The 22,020-nt window shown below is 37.9% G+C and overlaps 1 protein-coding gene across 1 annotated transcript; it reads left to right on the top strand.

Annotated features, from left to right (window-relative positions):
* Window positions 1-34: 34 nt before the first annotated feature.
* Window positions 35-19,246, top strand: mtrr (5-methyltetrahydrofolate-homocysteine methyltransferase reductase). Its single transcript, XM_057323234.1, has 15 exons — window positions 35-148; window positions 367-520; window positions 634-787; window positions 876-993; window positions 1,105-1,465; window positions 1,661-1,771; window positions 3,527-3,680; window positions 3,796-3,884; window positions 4,074-4,254; window positions 6,025-6,067; window positions 6,555-6,741; window positions 7,042-7,160; window positions 13,484-13,576; window positions 17,842-18,027; window positions 18,825-19,246. Exons 2-15 carry the CDS (start codon window positions 377-379, stop codon window positions 18,967-18,969), a joined length of 2,085 nt encoding a protein of 694 aa, XP_057179217.1. The 5' UTR covers window positions 35-148; window positions 367-376; the 3' UTR covers window positions 18,970-19,246.
* Window positions 19,247-22,020: the final 2,774 nt, after the last annotated feature.

The following is a 22,020-nucleotide window of genomic DNA, read 5'->3' as shown; positions in this document are numbered from 1 at the left end:
TTTGTTTAACGATCGTTTATTCAAGCACGACCATGTGCAAGGCTACCTAACGTAGTATCCGGTAGTACATGCTTCTGCAATCATCATGTTAATGTGCAATTCAGTATGTTTGCAGGCGAAAGAAGCGACTGTCATTCACCAAATCAAGGTAACTATTTAGTATTCAAAACGCTCGTATTTGAAACAGTTGCTTGTATTGGTACTCCTATTTTGAGAGCTAACAGATTTAATTTTGTTTATTAAATCTGTTTTATAATTAAGAAAAACATCAGTTTAAGACTTTGATCTTTACAATCAAAACACACCATTTTCACCGTGTTAACTCTCTCTAACCTGTTGTCGTTTGGACATTTAACTTTGTGTCAGAATTCAAAATATGCCGTGTGAAGTGACTGCTCGGTTCTTAATACTGTACGGATCTCAGCGCGGCCAGGCACAGTCCATAGCTGAAGAGATTTGTGAACAAGCGAATGAACACGGATTTACAGCTGACCTATGCTGTCTAAGCAATGTGGAAAAGGTATGTTACGTGTCATTTTTGCATGTCAAACCAACTCCGTGACAGTGCATGTCAGATTGGGCTGATGCAATCAATGGCTTTGATTTATTGTGTTGACTCCTCCATGCCCACAGTACAACGTGGACAGCGAAAGTCGCCCAGTTGTTTTTGTGGTTTCCACAACGGGCGATGGTGACCCTCCAGACACAGCTCAGAAGTTTGTGAGAAAGATCAAGAATAAATCTCTGTCACAGGACAGCTTCTCCCATCTGTGTTATGCACTGTTAGGTAAGGTGGTCTTGCTTACTGTTACGCAAGCCAAAAGGATAAGTTAAAGAGTAAGTCAGAGCAATTTTCCATGGTTTTATTTATGCAGCTTTAGGAGACACAAACTATGCAAATTTCTGCAACTGTGGAAAGACCATTGACAGACGTTTGCAGCAACTTGGTGCAAAACATTTCTATGCCACTGGGCATGCGGATGACGGCACTGGGTGAGCACATTTCTATGATGTATTATGTTGATCTCTCAAGGAAACTAAATAATGGGGATGCTGGGCCGTCTGTTTCTGATTTATTGTCTTGTCAAACTCTTCTCTCTGCAGACTTGAAGTAGTAGTGGATCCTTGGATTGAGGGACTTTGGGAGGCTGTGAAAAAAGTGTTTGCCAATATGTCCACTGCAGATCAACAAGTTACTGCCCCTAGTGGCAGTTTATCAAAAAATGCATCCAGCCAAGAAAATAACAGATCAGATCTAGCGGTCGATCTTCATCTTTTAAAACTGAGTGAAAGAGACTCACAGAAAGAAAATAAGTATGAAAGCGTTCAAACTGAGACTGCATCCACACCTTTGGTTGCATCTCTGAAATATTCAGTACCACCTTTGTCAGAGTCGGCTCTTAATGTTCCTGTACTTCCCCCTTCGTATCTGGAGGTCCTTTTGGAGACGGCATCAACCGAAGAGGTACGGTCTTCATCCAGGACAATCAACAGTTTGTAAAATAAACAGATCTATTTTTTCACAAAACATGAGCAGAAGTTATATTTAAATGCATTCTTATAGAACATGAATTGTCACTCTAAAGGTCCAAAAGGTGTCCAAAATGTTTAGGGATCAAATCTGACCATAGTTCTGACAATGGACACTCTTTTCTATCAGACAGCCCCTGCTGATAAAGAAGGGTATCATGAAGTGCCTGTTTCAAAAGCAGTTCAATTAACTCAAGATGATTCTGTAAAAACTGCCATCTTACTGGAGCTTGATATCTTGGTAAGTCCATGTTTATTCAGTAAAATATTAAATCTCAGGGATGCTGTAATTTAATTCACAAGCTGTGATTTTGGATCAGCTAAACAGAAATGTACTGGGTCTTTCTCACGAAACCATTGAAACATCACAGCAGTAATGTTTTTAAATAAAACATACAATTCAGTTACCCAAGAAATGTTTACAATACATGTAATTGTGTTCTCCAACTTCCACAAAGAATAATTTTAACATAGGAGTAAATTGTGTTTATATTTGTTTGCATTTTCTGTTGAAAATCTCATTAACTTTATGTGTCCAGCTATGTCTGAGTGCATGATTTGTTGTTATGTAAACAGTTAAATTAAAATATAAAAAAATAAAATGTTTCACTAGATGTTCTCAAATGACAAAAAAGAAAACACAAAACATTCCTTGTACATATCCTGTATTTATCTCTCTTACCGTTCCTTACATAAAGTCTTGCTTTGCAACCTCTGTACATATTCTATTACCATAGCCTGCTGTTTTATATATATATATATATATATATACACACATATATATACATATATATATATATACTGTATATATTAGGGCTGTCAGACGATTAATCACATCCAGAATTAGGGCTGTCACGATTATGAAATTTGGCTGACGATTAATTGTCTAGTAAATCATTGTGATTATGATGATTAATTGTCTGTTTTAGAGCTTTGACATTTAATTCTCATACATTTTTGATTCAGCTTTGAAAGACCATATTGTTCTAAATATAAAAATATGTTTTTTTTCTTGGAAATACATTGGAAAATATTGGTTTATCATATATTTAAGGTTTAAGCTTTTACCTGTCAATTTTACCTTGTGGTGCACAGAGAGACGCATGCACGGAGAGACAAGTTTTACTTTCAAAACTGCGCACCTCGCGCTGCACGGAGAGACAAGTTTAACTTTAAAACTGCGCATCTTGTGCTGCACGGAGAGACGCGCGCGACTTTAAAACCGCGCACCTCGCGCTGCACGGAGAGATGCGCGCGACTTTAAAACTGCGCACCTCGCGCTGCACGGAGATACGCGCGCACGGAGAGACAAGTTTGACTTTAAAACCGCACACCTCGCGCTGCACGGAGAGATGCGCGAGACTTTAAAACTGCGCACCTCTCGCTGCACGGAGAGACGCGCGCACGGATAGACAAGTTTGACTTTAAAACTGCGCATCTTGTGCTGCACGAGAGACGCATGCACGGAGAGACACGTTAAAACTGCGCAGTTCATGCTGCACGGAGGGACATTTAAAAGTGAAGAAGACGCGCTTGATTTATAACTGCGCAGCTCGCAAGTGAGTGACGTCACAGACCAACTAATCGATAATGAAATTCGTTGACAACTATTTTCATTATCGATAATTATCGATTTTATCGATTAGTTGTTGTAGCCCTAATATACAGTATATGTTACATATATATACTTTAGATATACTTTATTCATGTCTAATTATACATGATAAATAAAAGGTGGACTAGGCAATGGGCATCATGGCTTTTTTTTAGCAAAGCATGCAATGGTATTGCTGTTTTTAGCCTGTTCTGGTAATGAGATTTAAAGGTTTTATTTTGAGAAAAAATGTATTTTTTATTGCCTTGCAAGGGTTTTAAAAAATCACATTTGAAATTAGGATTTCGTGAGAATCACCCGTCTTTATATTACTGCACGATAGAAAAAATCTGTGTTGTGTTTTTATTCTGTGTAAGTAGCAATGAATTTTTGTCTCTTTAGGGACAGAACATGGTTTACCAGCCTGGGGACTCCTTTGAAGTTCTTTGCCCAAATAGAGCGAACGAGGTTGAAGAGTTGCTTCTGAGACTCGGTCTACAAATGCAAAAGAATTATGCTGTTCAGCTTCACCTGCTTAAAAACACCAGTAAGAAAGGTATGTAGTTAAATCGTTTTGTTTTTCTTCACACCCAGTTCAGGGAATTGTATTTAGAGAGCAAAAGATTCAGACTGAACAACTAGAAGGCAAATCAGCTGCTTTTATTTTACAGCAGTGAAGGTTCCACCTCACATCCCTCAGAAAGCCTCCTTGCAGTTTATTCTTACCTGGTGTGTGGAGATAAGGAGCGTTCTAAAAAAGGTAATTCTGTTTTTATTTTACCTTATTTAACTTGATAGTTGCTGTGCTTACAAAGTTAGAGCTAAAGCACGTGTGCTTGTAGACAACACTGTTTTTAATGTACTAGTTAAAAGTACTTAATGGGCTTTCTTGGGACTGCAGTCTGAAATCTCTGAACAGACCCTGTAAGCTGTTGTCTCGTGTTTGCAGGCATTCGTCCGGGCGTTGGCAGACGTCACTCAGAACGGTTCAGAGAAACGGAGGCTTCTAGAGCTGTGTAGCAAAGGCGGCTCGGCAGACTACAACCGCTTTGTCAGGGATGCCAATGTATGCGCGCTAGATGTCCTCCGAGCCTTTCCTTCATGCCAACCTCCCCTCAACCTTCTTTTTGGTCAGTAAAGTCATTCAAATTTACTGAGATTTGATTTTTTTCAGAACATTCAGCATGTTCTGTTTGTATGGAGGACCATAATACAGTTTTAAATTGATCTTTGCTTATGCTCAGTTTTGCATACGTTTTTAGCAAGTCATTTGAGATGTGAAATTGCATGTGAATTAATTACTGTGGCTGCAGGAAATGATGTCATAATAAGGCTGATGAGCCGAATTCCTGTATTAATTACTGGTTACTTGCAGAAAATGTAGTTCCAGCATCTACCAGCAGGGGGGACTATGTTAACCAACTAAACTTTGTTTGCGCATAAAATTTGTCCAAAGTTTGGAAGTGTTTTGTTCTGCTATCACTAGGTGGCAGTAAAACAACATCAGATCAGAGGTTCAGCTTAGCTTTTTTCATTTCAATGACAAAATAATACTGCCCATGGGTATAGAATCGTAGAATCTATATCTAATTAGACTCTTACAATACAATACACACAATTCGGATATATTGACACATTTCCAGGGAAAATACACCTTTTTTACATTCTTTAAATTGTATTTATTTGTGTCGGTATTCTAGACACAGTCTAGTTTCTCAGAGGAATATGTTTTCAGGACATTTGTCCTACAGTAAGCCTCAGCTGTGAAATGTTAGTGTCCCTCATGTTTTTTCCTAAGGTGAAAAAAATGCTGTCTCTCTTATTTTGAGGAACAGCTGGTATAGCTGGAATTATTAATGCATACTATGCTTCAGATATTGAGAACTGCAAGGTAATCATAATCCAATGACCCTCAGTGATTTATGATGCCCCTCAATGATTGGTACATTGGACGCGTATAGTAAAGTTTTAATACATGCAAATATTACTGCTACTTTGGCAAATTAAGGATTAACATGACGATCTTCCACGGCACAAATCGACAGAGATATGCTGCCTCAGCGGAGTTTGACAGCACATTCATTTTATTCATAAAAGTCACTCTGCGCTGGTGTGTTCTGACAGTAAGGTCATTGCAATCAGTCATAGAATTACATCCTTTGGCTTTCTAAGAATGTATTTCCAGATATAAAAGGCTTTTTTCCATCAAAACGCTAATGCCGTTTTAATGCATTTGTTTGCACTGAAGAGTGGATTTAATTGCAGCAGCTGCTCATTATGTTGAATGTTTGATTGTAATTAATTGATACCATTGCGGACCTTCAGAATCCACATATGGTGTACTTGAAATGGATTCATCATTGCAGAGATGGCGTGGCATGTCAATCGTTGAATGATAAAGGGGAATTTATTTTGTGCATTCATGGAGATATCACATATATTGTGATATTTGGATCACGATATATCATGTCATAATGTATTGGTACACCCCTACTTATGAGGTTATTGGGTTGGTTGCTTGGAAGTATACGTAATTTACTGTTACTTTAGTAAGTTCAGTATGTGCAATGTATAAAAAGGAACTGTAAAACGAAGTGTTCCCCATGTTGAATGGGTTGTCTTTGTATGGAGAGAGCCGTGTTACTCAAAACATGAACAATCCAATTTTATCATTGCTTTTACACTCATATGTTATATTGTTCCCTAACATCACGGTTGCCCTTCAGACACAGTTGAATGGAGCGTTGTGTTTGGACAGGAAGCTATTCTGAAAATCGGCCTTTGCTCGCTCTGTAGTTTTAGGTAGAAGGACACCCAAAAAGAGACACAGAAGACACGGTTGTATAGACTCGGGGTCGCCATGGCATTTTATCTCTGATCTCTCCTCTTCTTCATTGCAGAACATCTACCAAAGCTTCAGCCCAGAGCCTATTCGGCTGCCAGGTAAGAGACCTTGTTTGAAACACCTGCGCTTTCTATTTGGAGATCAAAATTAAAGCGGAGACATATCCAGGTTTTAGGTCATTATTTCTGTCTCCATCCTCCTTTGATGTTGCGAGGCCCATTACATGCAGAGATGAATTTGGTGTGTTATTCACTGTAGCTTGACGTGACTCCATTTGTTGTGATCAAAGTCAAGCATTGGACACGGAGGACGTGCCTTTTTTAAACCTCTTCCATTTGTTTTCTCCCCGTCTCCTTTGGCTAGTAAGTGATCTAGCGTCTAGATTAATGCCTGATGCTGAGTGTGTTGATGCTCGCAGAATCTCAGAATATATAGATACATTAGGGTTCTGAAATATTAAAGTCCGGCCAGCCCTGAGGGGCTAGATACAGGCAGGCTATTACTCGAAAGATAATGAGGTCCACAAGCATGCTCATGTTCAGGATTGTTGGCACTTAAGTTTCTTATTTTTGTCTTATTTCTTAGCTCTAGCCTTCAGCACCCCGGGAAGGTTCATTTCGTGTTCAATGTGGTGGAGTTCCCAGAGTGTCCGGAGCATCCTGCAAGGACGGGGTTGTGCACAGGCTGGCTGGCTGATCGTGTCTCTTCAATCTTGCAGCCCCCTGGGATGGTACCAGCTTCAGAGTGTCTTGACACATCAGCCCTACCGAAGGTTAGCACTGTGGGCTTTACGCACTAGCAGGCCTGTTCACCTCAGAATTAGCTTTTCACGCTCCCTGGAGGCTTGGGTTGAATTAGGTTGTTTGATTGAGGTAAAGCTTTGCAGAAATAAGCTCTGGAGCATCAGAATAGAACAGCCTTAAAACTTTTGAGTTAGATGGTATCTGCAAAAAACGTATAGAATCGGGTTTGCTATATTTGCAGAGATGTCATACGATGGCCATTACAGACTACAGTAATACACTAATCCCATCACCGCTTGGAATTGATTGGCTCTAAATGTCATGTGCAGGTACACGTGAGATATCGTCCCAGCAGCACCTTCCATTTGCCTGCTGATCCCTCTGTTCCCATAGTGATGGTGGGTCCTGGGACAGGAGTGGCCCCCTTTATTGGATTTCTGCAGCAGAGGTATATTCAGAAGTTAGATTACTGTGCTTCTTCGATTTGACATTTTAATGGCCCCGATACTGTGTTATATTTGTTCTAATATTTTGATCACTTTATGGTGTATATGGGGGAGCTCACATGACATTTTAAACAGTAACAGGAGTGATCTGCAGCATGACATTAAATAAAAGAGTTTTAGATTAAGGCATATTTTTATAACATGTATAGGCCTGGTTTCACAGACACTACTTGGCTTAAGCCAGGACTATGCCTTAGTTGAATTATGATATTTATGTCGCTTTTATAAATATGCCTTAGAAGAATACATTACTGGTCTGCATCTTGAGACAAAACAATGGCACTGATATATTTAATGATATTTCAGGGCAAGTTGTATTCAGTTGAGACAGGACAAACATTCATTTTAGTCTGGGACTATCCTTAAGCCTTGTCTGTGAAACCAGGCCATAGCATATTCATTCTTGGGGAGTTAATGTAGTTTTCTATTAACTACATGGAATGTTTGCACTTAAAAAATTGATTAAGTCCACTGCAGAACCATTTTTAATACATTGGGAAATAAAAGTGTAGAGTCAATTAAAAATGCTGACAGGTTACAGCATCTAAAATATTTACATATATTGTTTAAATATACAAGTATATAGATATATACTGTACACTACTGTAACAAGTTTTGAAACACTTTGAAGCATTTGAAATATTTCTCATTATCTTTAAAATCTTTTAATCTAAAACTGTTTAAAACTACCTTTGTAGACAAAAATATAATCATGCCAACATTATAATTTCTTTCGTTAGAAATCTAAAATTTTATTAAATTTTTTCTTTTTAAATTAATTACTTGAACCTAATAATAGAGAAAAAACAACTAATAAGAGCCCATAAATGTAAATTCCTTTAATACTGTTTAGAAATTTCAGACCTTACAAAGCTGGCTGATAAAACACCAACACAGTACACAGTAAGATTCCCCCCCAAAAAATGTGCCAAAAAAGACAATTAGGTTTATTTTTATAACGCCTTTTACAGTTTGAATTGTATCAAAGCAGCTGTACAATTAAAAACAAAAACATATTGAAATGTTTAAAAGAAAAACATGTGTTAAATACATGTAGAATAAATATATAACCTTAAAGGTAAATAGACTATAACAGTTTTAATTTCTTTTGAATGCTTTTAGTCACAACATAATTCCTCACAGCTGTCAGTACAAGTCGTGATTTGCCCGACTGCATCATACTCCAAAGAACAATAAGTCTCAAATATGTTTTATGACTGTTTTTGAAAAAAGGAAGAAAGTTTTATCGATTCTCATATGTAAAAGTAGCACCAAAACACCTCCAGAGCAATCAGGATACATCTCAAAAGGAAAAAGTGTAAATGCGCTATTGACCTGCTTCCTCCCACATTATCTGTAAAGCCTAATAGTGTCTCAGAAGACCCTGGTGTTAAAATGAAGAAGGGCATAAATTTGGTGGCTGGCTATAAAGGTGTTTTGTAGATGCCTGTCATCTCAAAGTGTGTGATTTATTCTCTGTGCCAGAGGCCTATGAAGAGTGACACACCAGGACTATGTATGAATGAAGCCGTCTGGCCTGATGCAGGGTTGGTCGACAATGTGATGCTTGGTGTGTGTGTGTGTGTGTGTGTGTGTGTACACAAATAGTTTGTAAGTGACACAAGGGGCCACAGGGGCTAGGGGTCCTCGCTGAACGTGGTTGATGAATGTCTCGGGTGCGGTGAGAGTGTTGAACCCGTGGGTTGAGATGTTAATGATAAATGACAAAAGTTGTCCTCACCGCACCACATCACCTTTTAGAGCGTCAAGGTCGTGGCAGTTGTGCAGCGTGCAGCCGTGAATGTTTTGTTTGGCTTTGAGCTGTTGATCAATAGCAGATTTGTTAGATTTGTTTGTTTCTTCAAATGTGTTTGTGCATTAGTTATATTGGGGAAGTACATTACCTCCGGCTTGAGTCTCATGTTCAATATGCGTCGAAATGTAATCACACTCTCACAGCAGTGTAGAAAAAACTAACAGGAACACAAAGTTTATTTCCATCACAGTTATGACACAAATCATAATTGAACACCTCTTAAAGGCGGATTTTTACTTCTGCGTCAGACCTTCTCCGTAGGCAGTGCGCAGTATTTTGTTTATAGTTGTGCGTCGTTGTCCGCGTCGACAGCCAATGGCCACTAGGCGTCAGTGTCAGACAAAACAGTCACTTTTGCAGCTTGAGTTGCTAAATACAGAAAAACACGTAATTTATTTAGATAATTCATTCGGAAATGCGTATGAGGTGAGGCGGTTCAATTAGACCAATCACAGCGCTTGCGGTCCGTGTCGCATTGATGCGCTGTTACATTTTTGGAGAGGTGCGCGTCAGGCTACGGCGTACGGTGCACGTCACTGCTTAGGCTACGGCGTAGGTCTGACGCAGAAGTCAAAATCGCACTTAACTCTTAACATACTGATATCTAACAGTGATGTTGCATATTTACAATCTCTGGTATCTTGTAGGAAAATAAACATCCAAATAGTGCAGGAAGAAATAATGTTAATGTGTGCTGTCGCATTGTCTTGCCAAATTGGAAGAACATTGTTTCTCTGAGCACAACTTGAGAATCTTCTAAAAACAGCCACTGATGCCAGCCTTCAATTAAAGATAACCATCACCGTTCTGTCAGCAGGACATTGTTTGTGTCACAAAGCTCAGCGTTTCCTCTATAGGAGCAAACACCATAGGATGCTTCGATTTCCTCATCTGTAAATCAATGGCAGGAGGCAGACAGCCGGAAATGCATTGTGTTGTGGGGAATGTGAGAGACTGGGGAAGAATCTAACAAAAGCCTGTTTGCAGGCTGCCAATGAGGATTAGGCACAAACGACTTGACACTTTATGACCACTCAAAACTCACGCAATAAGACAAATATAAAATTCTAAGCAATATATTATTGTTAATAATGCTTATACTTGGTTACTTATTGCTTAAACGAAGCCTTTTGGACAATACCTCAAAGCATACAGCATTTTGAGGGAAGGTGTGTAAAATATCATTTTTTTCGATTGTGTCTCTTGTGCATTGTCAATGCGACTTCAGTACGTTTTTGAGGTCACCATGATCCTTACCATATTCTCTGAAGAAAGCGAACAGAACGTGTATTTTATACGTGTATATACTTTTATTATACATCTGAAAAGGTGCCAACTGTAGCGTCAACTCTTATTCTGCCCAATGCATGCGGTAATTCTTGCATTCTCTGTTAAAGCACGGTTGATTTGTATTCAGGATGGGAGCTGGTCTGCATGGTGTTACAAAATGGAATCCAGGTTTTTCATATTGGTACTGGTCCCCCTGGGGCAGCATAAAGCCCCACTAAAGCTAGTTTATTGAAGCCCATTTCCAGATTGGATATTGAACTCCCAGATGCTAATGGCCCTGCTGTGGACACTCTGTTTGTTCAAATGCCAAACCCAGTTGAGCCTAGCTTTGAGCAGGTGGGTGCGACCAAAAGAATAATCCGAAAAAGAACTTCCTGCAGGGAGGGACGGTGAGGAAAATAGATTTGACAGACTGCGTCTGGTTATGCTTATTGTTTAAAATTATTATCAGGTTAATAATGCAAAATAATGAAAACATTTCCCATGCATGTTACCGGTTGTGTAATGCAGAGAAAGTATTTTAGAAAAAAAAATATTTGTAAATATATACAGTGTGTTCACACCAAGAACGAATTGAACTATTTGCGTGAGTTAAATACATACAAAGCCAATGCAAAAAGGTGCGAATTCGCACCGGGCGACACAAATCACGCAAATTGGTCGGTGCAATTGTCGCAAATGCCCGATATTCGCCACAAGCGCGCATCTTCTGCGCAAGTAGAAAAATTTCAACTCGAGCGGTAAATTCTCACGAAGAGCTCATTGAGACGTCTGGTTTGACATGTATGCGCACGTAAAGACACTCCCCGTCACGCCAGCGTTTTTGCATCAAGTGCGCAATTAAAACAAAGTAATCCCGCAAGTAATTAAGAGCGAAGAATGTGATGCTTCACGTTTGGTGTGAACCCATCATATGAAAGGAGAAAACCTACAGAAATATGAATGGGAGAATAGTAACACCAAATATGGCAACTGAAAAAATGGAAGGCCCGCCTTCCAGTTGAAAGAGCCAATCACCTTTTATCGTTTTTTTACTGTCGAACATTCATGTGCATTAACTGGACCTGTCTAAAAAAATGAAGTTTAACATGGGTGATTTGAGCAAAATAAGGAACATTACTACTCAAGTCAAAAGTTTCTGTATTTGTGTGCCTGATGCCAAAATGGAAAATAGCTTCCTGTGCACGTCACCAAAGTGGCCGTTGACTTCGATTCCTTTGCATCTAATTTATAGGCACTGGTTTGTTTACTGATGTCATGTAAGTCATAAAACATTTATATACCTGGAGCATGAAAAGATGCATGATTTATTTCGTTAACATAAAGTGTAAACAAACCATTAGTATTCTGTTGCCTGGCTGTTGCTTAACATGCCACCAAATTTAACACGGAGCAAACAAATAACAACGGCGTCTGACAACACGACTCAAGTAATTTGCTTTGCTTGCCAGTTGCATGTGATGAGTCGCCGAAGCAAAGACACAAAATGAAAGACAACAGATTGTAGATGTTTGAAAAGAAACCTCAATTTGTTTTCCTGTGGTCATCTCATCCACAGCGTAGCCACGCTGCATTAGCATTCTAATTGCAAAGAAAGTGTACGTTCAGCAGATGGGAAGAGCTTAGTGGCTAAACTCTGCTCACTGCAGCGAGTGATATCAGCATGGTGGAGGACATCATACCTTTAAGGTCCATAGAGAACTCCTGTTAAATGCTCTGCAAGATTTCCACTTCTTTGGGGTAACTGAGATGAGTAAAGCGGTAGATGCAGTGAGCGGATTTACTTGGCAACGTCTCTTCTATTATGTCGATGTAGAGATGCGGTTGAGTAGGCAGTCTTCTGTCTAAAGAATGTTTGTATTGTGTTTGGGTAGATGTCTTTTTTGCTATCTCTATGGAGAAGTCAGTCAACCCCATAGCAGGTGCAGTGTGTAGATAGTGCCCACTGCCTGTATGTCACCTTACTGTTGGGAATTCTGGGAAGGCTGCCACATCTTGCTCTTGAAGAACCTATCGAGATGGATCTCAAGGTCTTCCGCTGTGGCATTACAGTGGGTAAAGAGTATAATGCAATGTGTAATGATAAGTTATAGCATTATCTAAATAAATTGGGATATTTTGTGGGCCAAAGTTATAAATATGTGAATGTTTCATTTTGTTACATAAACCCTTTTCTACTTTTGTTAAATTGCAGACTATAAATCGATAGGGGCCTGGTTTCACAGACAGGGTTTAGCTTGAGTCAGGATTAGGCCTTGAAATCTATTTTTCAAGCAGCTTTTATAAAAAAATACTTTAACATGATCTTAAGATATGTCAGTGCAAGTTTCTTTCAGCTAAGACATGCATTTTAGTCTTGTCTGTGAAACCTTAATATTTTCAATATTAGGACAAAAAGTGCTTTGAGACTTTCTGCTTATCCCACAGTGAATGTGATGAACTAGACCTGTGGTTATTCTACTAAGGACTTCATTCATCCAATGAAAATCACCTTGACACCAGTTATGTATTGAAAAATGGCTTAGAAAAGTGAGTTAATACTAAGAAAAGCTCTAGCATTATCTGTTAGCAAATTCTACTTGGTTTGGTATCTCAGCTTTGTGATGACATTCATATATTGTGTTTGACTACAGAAGTGCCCAGAAGTGTCCTTATACTTTCTGGGTCCAATACATATCAAATAGTTTTAATATAATGTAATACTTTTTAGAATTATTTATTTTTAATTCTACTTGATGATTCTTTCATCTCACTTTCATGATTCTTGATGGTTAATTCTACTATCATTCTACTTTATCATATTCTTCTAAAACCTTGTATCTCCATATTTTGAATTGTGATTTTTACTTTCTGCCATAAATCTTTATTATTAGTCACCCTTTATGTTTGTAACTGGGTTTTGCTTTCCAATGAAAAGGATTAAAAGTGCTTGTCAACTTTGACAACACAGTATTTAATCATTTAAAAAGTACAGTGTTTTTTTTCATTTCTTGAAAAACTGTGAATTTGGAAATGCAAGGTTTTGGAAGGACAGCGACGATATCAAAGTTATTTGAAAAGCTTTAAGATATTTTTTCAAGTGCTTTAATGTGCATATTATAGTGCTTTATTTTAAACTGAGATTATATTTAATGCTGCAATATTGTTTTAATCTTGCAGAGATAAGGAGCGTCAGGTCAATCAGGAAGTCACTTTTGGAGAGACATGGCTCTTTTTTGGCTGTCGCTATAGAGACAAAGACTTTCTCTTCAGGTATGAGTATTAGCCACACACAACCACATAGATACACAATATTCCACCATGACTAGTATATGTCTGTAACTATATTATTCATGGTCTACATACCCCGAGAGCATTTAAAAAAATAGGAGTGGTTTAGTCTGCTAGCTTTAGTGGTTCACGTTAAAAAAATGTTAGACACCGCACTGAGAAAAAGTAAGTGAAACCAAAATAGTAACACTTTACACTTAGTTTGTATTTGTTAACATTAGTAAATGCATCTAACATAAATTAAGCAATATAGTTTTTCAGCATTTTTAATACTTAATAATGTTGATTAATGTCAACACAATTATTCATGTTAGTTAATTGTGCATTAACTTATGTTAACAGATACGAGTTTAGATTTAAAAAATGTACAAGTAAATGCTGACATTATCACAAACTAAGATGAATAAATGCTGTAGAAGTATTGTTCATTGTTAGTTCATGTTTGTTAATGCACTAAAGGCACTGTATGTATTTTTTTGGAGGATCTATTGACAGAAATGCAATATAATATTCATAACTGTGTCGTCAGAGGTGTAAAAAGACCTTACATAATGAAGTGTTATGTTTTTATTACCTTAGAATGAGCTATTTAGCCCTAAACGGACAAATTTCTCTACAAAGCACATTTCATAAATATGTAATCTCCTTCGGGAAAGAAGCGAAAAGGTGACAACATCTTAGTCCTGTGTCAGCCACTGTAGTACTTCAAAAGGGAGGGGGAGGAGTGGAGTGAGCCTTTGCTTGCAATTCACTACCTCACTGCTAGATGCCGCTAAATTTCATCCACTGGCCCTTTAACTCATGTTAACAAATACAACCTTATTGTAAAGTGTTACCACCATGCTGATAAACTAAGAATGAAGTTGAAATTTATTTAACTTGAAACAGCATATTAAATGAGCCACTTACGCACAAACGCTGAAAAGGAAGTGATAGACGCAATGGACAAAGATAACCCTCTCTGCATGTTGAAACATTTTAAAATCATCACAGTGGATTGTTGGATTCTTTGCATCTTGACTTCTCCTGGTTGCTATCAGCCGGAGGCTCCTGTTGCTCTGTCCTGGAGAGTAATGATTGGAAAGCAATAAAATTAAAGTGCTCCCTCTGAGAGTATGATATGAGGCATTACATAAGATGATTGTGGTCTGGCTGTCCCATAGGGACGCAGTCATAACTCACACACAAGGTCCTGAGTAATGACATTGGTGCCTGGATCCGTGAGTATTAAGTGTGTGTAAATGTGTGCGTGTTGTGACTAGGGGCGACACACAACATTGAATCTTATTTTTATTAGCTCTTGTGTCAGTAGAGGCAAGCGCTGGGATACAAAGTCAAGGTCCTGACATGCTGTTTAAATCTGTCTTTGCCTTTAGTGGTCACAAACAATAAAGGATTCCCTCAGGCTCCAAAATGAACTTTTCTGCCACATGCCTATGTCAAGGGAATGGGGAAAATTTTCCTTCCGTAAATACTTTTCCTGGTCGTAAATACTTTTCCTTCCGTAAATACTTTTCCTTCCGTAAATACTTTTCCTGGTCGTAAATACTTTTCCTTCCGTAAATACTTTTCCTGGTCGTAAATACTTTTCCTTCCGTAAATACTTTTCCTGGTCGTAAAACTGTGTTCTGATTAAATTTTTAAAACTATGCATTTGTAAGACAACTTTTTATTTAGTATTTTTTTGTGGTGTTCAAAAAATACACATATTTTTACCACATACATTTTTGGTCATCCTAGAAAACGTCTAATGTAATAGTTTTTATTTTTTTTGTCTTCGTGGACACTTTGTCTACTTTATTTGAATTTCAGACTGTTTCAGACTTGCATTTAGATTTTAACCATGCATTATAGAAGAAATTTCCTTTAAAGCTGCTGTTCATTGGTAGGTGACTCGCCAATTTTTCACATTTGTTCACATTAAGGTTTCATTTATCATTTGTCTGTGTTTTATCAAATGTGTTTTGTATTGTTCTCTACAACACTCTCATTGTCTGCAAACTTCAACAAGCCTGACACATGGAAAGAGCTGATAACATCTGAGCTGATAAAGCTGCTGAACCCGGCCGTCTCGCAAAACTTAACACTCACCAAATTGCAAACAGAGTAGCTGTTAGGCTAGACTGCTAAAGAAAACAAAGACTGCAATCATTTCTAACCAAGCACAACACGTACGAGTGTTAAACGGGTGACATCACCCTTAATCAGGACTGTTGAAATATACAACACTCATCCTAGTGGGGCCACCAATGAGACTGTGACCCCTTGTGTTTTTATGGAGTTAGATTGCTTTTGGGTGGGATAGGGGATGCGGGCGTTGCTCAGATCTTGCAGAAAGGACAAATGAACAGTCAAGTTTGTTTTCTTTGTAAATATTCAATATCTGTGACCATGAGAGGCTTGCACAGGTCAAGGCGTGATTCGCAGAAACTCCATGCAAAGAAAAACTTGTTGGTTTAAAATCGTGAGCCTGGTCCTTGAATAGACCTGTTGATGATGATGACAACATATTTAATCTAAATTTAGACAGATTTTTATCTTTATGCAATAATGATCTTTTACATTGTAGTCCATTTACTTTAATATTTGGCATGTTTGTGTGCTGCTGCGCGTCCCTCATGTGTGTTATAAGCAGAATGTGCACGCGCTGGGCACCCGACCTTAAGTGTATTACTAACGCGCTCTTTAAATAACCAAAAACATACTGCGCCATTGACTTAAGACTTTAGACCAGGTTTGAGTCAGTTCCTCAAAATAGCAACGCACCAACAATGCACCTGAACACATCTCTTTTTAGACCAGCACGCCCATGCATTTGATATTTAAATAACATAGGACATTAAAATGAGAACTGCGTCGGGCTGAAACTAGCAAAAACCTTTGCGCCGCTCCTTTCTCCGGGTGTACGACAGTGCCCAAAGAGTCAAATTCTGACCAGTCACGTATTATGGCTGCACGATGAATACATTTATAATTACTGTAATAACTAAATGTTTTTAAAACTTTAAAATGTTATGTATAGTTAAAGTTTTAGGTCAATGCAGATGAAAAAGACACTGGAACGTAAATGTTAGTGCTTGTGCATGCAGAGATGATCAATGAATAGAAAGAATGTGAAACATCTTGGTTTTAATTTAATTTTTAATTTTACTACGGTTGAGATTAATTGTACAAATTTCCATTACTTAGCATGTTATAACATACCACATCTTGTATATTAAGGTAATCACTGCAGTCCTTCTGAAACCTTGTATCTCCATCTTTTGTGTTTTTGCTTTTTTTTGCCATAAATCATCATTATTAGTCATCCTTTATGTTTGTCACAGTATTTAATCATTTAAAAAGTACATTGTTTATTCATTTCCTGAAATACAATGAATTTGGACATCCAAGGTTTCAGAAAGGACAGCGACGTAATGTTAAGACAATCATCACTAAAACTAACTAAATAAATCACGATGGCAGCTATAGGTTTCGCATTGAAAAGCTCATTAACTTTAAAGAGTATAGTCTAGTTTGACTTCCGTTTCAAAGCTTTTTACAAAATACCCTTTTTTGGTTTGGGTAATTGGAAACTCTGTTTACACGGTGATGAATTATTCTGAGGAGGTGGCAATAGTCGGGTTTCCGCAGTCCATGTAAACATATTTGTGTGCAAACATTAAACTGTTTAAATGTCACTCTATCCACTTCCTGTCCTGTGGGGCTTCATGAAAATTTATAGCAGATGCCTGAAAAAGTGTGAGTTTGAGTTAGGTTTTTTGCTCAAGGCATCATGAAAAAGACAACGTGGCTAGTTTTGGCAAGCGAGCATTCTCTCGAACAGCCTGATAAGTGGAACCATCGATTGCAAAAAGACACTCGAATCTTGAGCTTGACCCTGTTCATTTGCTTCCCACTTTTCTCTTCCAATTTCTCATTTTTGTTAAAGTAGCACACAAACATTTGTTGGGAGATTGAATAAGCTTAAACCACGTTACAGGAGCAATTTACAACGTCAGCCTTGAGGTTTTATCACCTTTTTTGCCAGATGGATGAGAGAGATAAAAATTTGGAGTTTCAAATAGAACGTGATAATGAGCTCCATTGTTGTTACGTTACCACGCCAGAACCTGACAGAATCTAATTTGCCATTTGTCGAGGTTATGTTTCATCCTTAAGTTTAGTGTAATCGTCACAAAAACAATCTCAGACTGATGAAATAAAGGTGAAATACTGTAATAAGTGCTTTACCTCTTTATTTCCAGAGAGGAGTTGGAGAGATTTGTGCATAATGGAACTCTGAGCCATCTGATCGTGTGCTTCTCCAGAGATGAGCCTGACGGAGGGAAAACGGTTAATAGGGCAAGATATGTCCAGCATAACATGATTCTTCATGCTAAAAGTGTTTCCGACATCCTCCATAAAGACAAAGGCTGTCTTTATGTTTGTGGGTGGGTAAAAGCAACTCATATATGAGACCCTTATCATTTTTATTATAAGATGTGTCATGTTTTATAGACCCCTGTTAACATTGATTAACTATTAATATTTGTCTTGATCTATTGGTATTAAAGGGATAGTTCACCCAAAAATGTAAAATTCTGTCATCATTTACTCACTTTCTTCTACAGAAAACAAAAGAAGATACTTTAAAGAAAGTTGGTTGGTAACTGAACAGCACCGGCACCCATTCACTTCTATTATATGGACACAAAACCAATGCAAGGGAATGGGTGCCGGTTAACAACATTCTTCAAAATATCTTCTTTTGTGTTCTGTGGAAGAATGAAAGTCATACAGGTTTGAAACGATAGGAGGATGAGTAAATGATGACAGAATTTTCATTTTTGGGTGAACTACAGTATCACTTTAATTTGAGTTGTGTGTGATTTATCAGTGCATGTAATTCTAAGGAAAACAGTTTGTTTTGATAGTCTAGCATTGCAACGTTGTTACTTCTTCTGCTTCTGTTTTTTATTTTCTTTGACAAAACCAAATATTGCACAGGTGGAGGGAAATTGTTTGAACAAACAAAATCACATGCCCATTTTCACTATCCAACTAAATATTTAAAACCTAAACATTTTCTTGCTAAATATTAAGTTTTGCACAGATTAATGCTTACCAAATGCATTAGTTTAATATTTAAAAGCATTTACATAAATAGTAACATAAAAGCTGCACTTTACTGTTTTATCATTGTAATGCAACATCCTGTTCAGTAGTAACATCCTGATTGAATCTACAGGGATGCGAAGAACATGGCGAAGGATGTGAATGACACATTACTCGAAATTATCGGAAATGAGCTTCAACTCGATAAGCTGGAGACTATGAAGATGCTTGCAGGACTCCGCGAGGAGAAGAGATATCTACAGGACATCTGGAGCTGAGCGAGTGAACCTTAGCATCTTATTCACAGACACAGATGAGCAAAGGACTTCTCTGCCCTTCCAGTTCAAACACGCACCACAGGCGTCACTGAGTGATACCAGAACTCATTAACTAACTGCTTTTAGACTGCCTTAACACTTCACAAGGGTATTCCCTTTCCTTTCTGCTTTGCACATATTATACAGCATTATCTGACTGTACAGTTAAACGAGATTAGATATGTTTGGTCCAAATGTTTTTAACTGTGCCTTTTATTAAAGACGAGACGCATCACTGTTTCGTTCTTTGAGGACCATTTCTGTAGAGTTTAGATATAGCTTGCAGGATAAAAAAACAGTAAAACATGCATAATTCATTATACTCGGAAGGCAAGAGATGGTTTTACAGGCTGGAGCACCGCCTGCTAGACACGAGAAACCAAAACATGACAGACTGGATGAGAAAAGTGTCAGAAGCTGCCAAACTCAGAATCATCATCAGCATTTCTGTTTTTCAATTTCGACAGTTCTTAATAAGTGCAGATGGATCAGAGATGATACTCTTGGCCCTCTGTCTCTCCTCCCTAAAAACGTCTTTTAAGTTTTAAATTCGTCTTGTCAGTCGACAGTGTTGGTGAGTCGAGTATTGGACCACAATATTTTGTCAGACCTGTCAAGCCAAGAAAGCATTTGATTTTAATTGGCTTAAATACTAAATGCCACCATATCTGTACTTAAGAGGTAAAAAAAAAAATGCAAATGAAAAAGATTAGTATGCCTTTTTTGGTATTTTGAAAAGTAGTATGCCATATGAAATGAAAATATTAGAAATATTATGAAATCTTTTATTAATTTTGCATCCTCATCCTATTTGACGCTCTATTTCTTTGTAACAAAATATACATTTTTGAACAATCATTATGCAGCTTGCATACATATGTTCACATCCACATTAAGACTCAAAATGATTCTACAAGTTTTTACTTTTTCACAGAACAAAAAAACTGCAAACAGGTTTTGTAATGACATAAGACTAAGTCATGACTTTTACTTGAAAAACTTTCTTTCGTTGACAGTTTTGTTATATCTTTTCCAAATCATTTAACTTCCAAACCTAATCAGTTAAATGACATTTCACTTTTTCTGTATTCCCTAGCCTGATGGCATTATTCATAATCTTTCTGACCTTTCTTTACATGCATCCCAGACCCCATTTGTCTCGAGTGTTATTGCATAAAGAACAGACTCGAGAGTTTTCTGTCGGTCACGGATGTCTGGAAAGCACTGATTGTGAACGAGGACTCTTAAAGACGATGATTCATGACAACTCGCGTCTTAAGGGGCAGCGGGCTAATGAGACAGTTTGATCATGAATAAATAATTATAGAAGCAGTCAGGTTGTGGAGTTTATGAACACAAACTTTTCACAACAGTTGTGAACATCTGTGTTGTCACAGAGCTTCCAAGCCTTCAGCGTGAGTTATGGTGGCACTGCGACTTGGCACGGCCAGGATTTGATTCGTTTTTAAGTGTGGCGTTTAAAATTTAAAGCATGCACTTGAGATTTTATGTGTGCTGTAAAATGGTCTTTGATTAGAGGCGGTGAATGATGGTCTTAGAAAAACAAAGACAAATAAGATTAATTGGGAATAAAAATCTACTCTGGATACATTGTCCTGTAGGATACACAGTGCTTCCTTAAAGTTTTAGACACTTAGTCACAACAAACTTTATTTTCTTATTATTTTTAACCAGCTGGTGCCATTTTTTGTGGATTTATAGTCTTTGCCCTTAGATATATAGACATATTAAGTAAGGTAAGTTTTGCAGGCAGAAAACGTTTAAAGCGACACTAGAATTTTTGCTCATGGGTTCCCCCATATGGTTGAGAAGCGCAATTGTCTGTTACCAGTGTTGTAAATAATGTTGCTGTATAAGCTTCCCTGTGGGCAGCGCAACACATGTGAATTTGTTTGACTAAGTTGGTGGATGGCGAATGCAGAAACGTTGTTTGGAAACCATGTCGCATTCTTCCGCAGGCAGGGGATGGACCGACCCGAACACAGAACTTACAGAGTGTGGTTTTAGCCGCCATGAGGCCGCTTAGGTAGCAGTGGCAGTCGAATTCGTCCATTTAAGAGTTGTTCTACTGAAATAATTGTAGAGACATTATTTTAAAGTCGAAAAACTACAAAGTGTTGCTTTAATTATTTAATTTTTACTTCATATTGATCACTGCCAGTTAACAAACTTCTTTAAAACAGTTGCTGTTTTTATCCATGTAAAGTAATCGACATTCAAACGATTCAAAGGGATACTCCACCCAAAAATGAAAATTCTGTCATGAATTAACTTTTTCGGTTGAACACAAAGAAAGATATTTGGAAGAATGCTAGCAACTGAGATTTCTGGGGCACCACTGACTACCATAGACATTTTTTTACTATGGTAGTCAATTGTGCCCTAGAAATCTCACCGTTGAGGTCACTGTATGAAGTAGTTCTATAATTTGTAACATAAAAATCAGTGTTTCAATGAATCCCTCCTAAACTTTCTCACCCTAACCTATTTTTAAAAGGTAACTATATCCAGTTTTTGTGGGTATTTGCTTCCTGTAATTGAGTCAAATCCTATTTTATTATGAATTTGTTGGCCCTGTTAAAAAAGCAGATGAACCAGAAAGAAAACAAATATTGTTTATCCCATGGTTCTCTTTCTGTTTACATTATTTGCCTCTCAGGTTGTGGTGGTGATTCTCAGGACATTGCTGCAACGGCTCTTAAATGAAACCCATAATGAATGCACTGCATGAATAATGGGCTTACTTCTAAATGAGATGCTCCTAATTAAAAAGGTTCAAGGTGCCTTTATGACTGGGTTGCGAGTGAAATGGCAATCTGAATAAATCAGCAAGGCCACGAATGTGAGGAGCGCTAGATATGATAGATCCCTTGTTAAGAATGGCTTAAATGAAGCGTACTAGGGCTAATGATTATCATTAGAGTATCCTTCGCCTGCCTCAGACTTCCAGTGTTTGTCCATGATAGTTGACCCATCCTGAGAATTTATTTG

The sequence above is a fragment of the Triplophysa rosa genome, linkage group LG23 (genome assembly GCF_024868665.1).
Source record: "Triplophysa rosa linkage group LG23, Trosa_1v2, whole genome shotgun sequence".
Classification (NCBI taxonomy): domain Eukaryota; kingdom Metazoa; phylum Chordata; class Actinopteri; order Cypriniformes; family Nemacheilidae; genus Triplophysa; species Triplophysa rosa.
The sequence above is the reverse complement of the archived record's forward strand: the minus strand, read 5'-3'. Positions and strand labels throughout refer to the sequence as shown.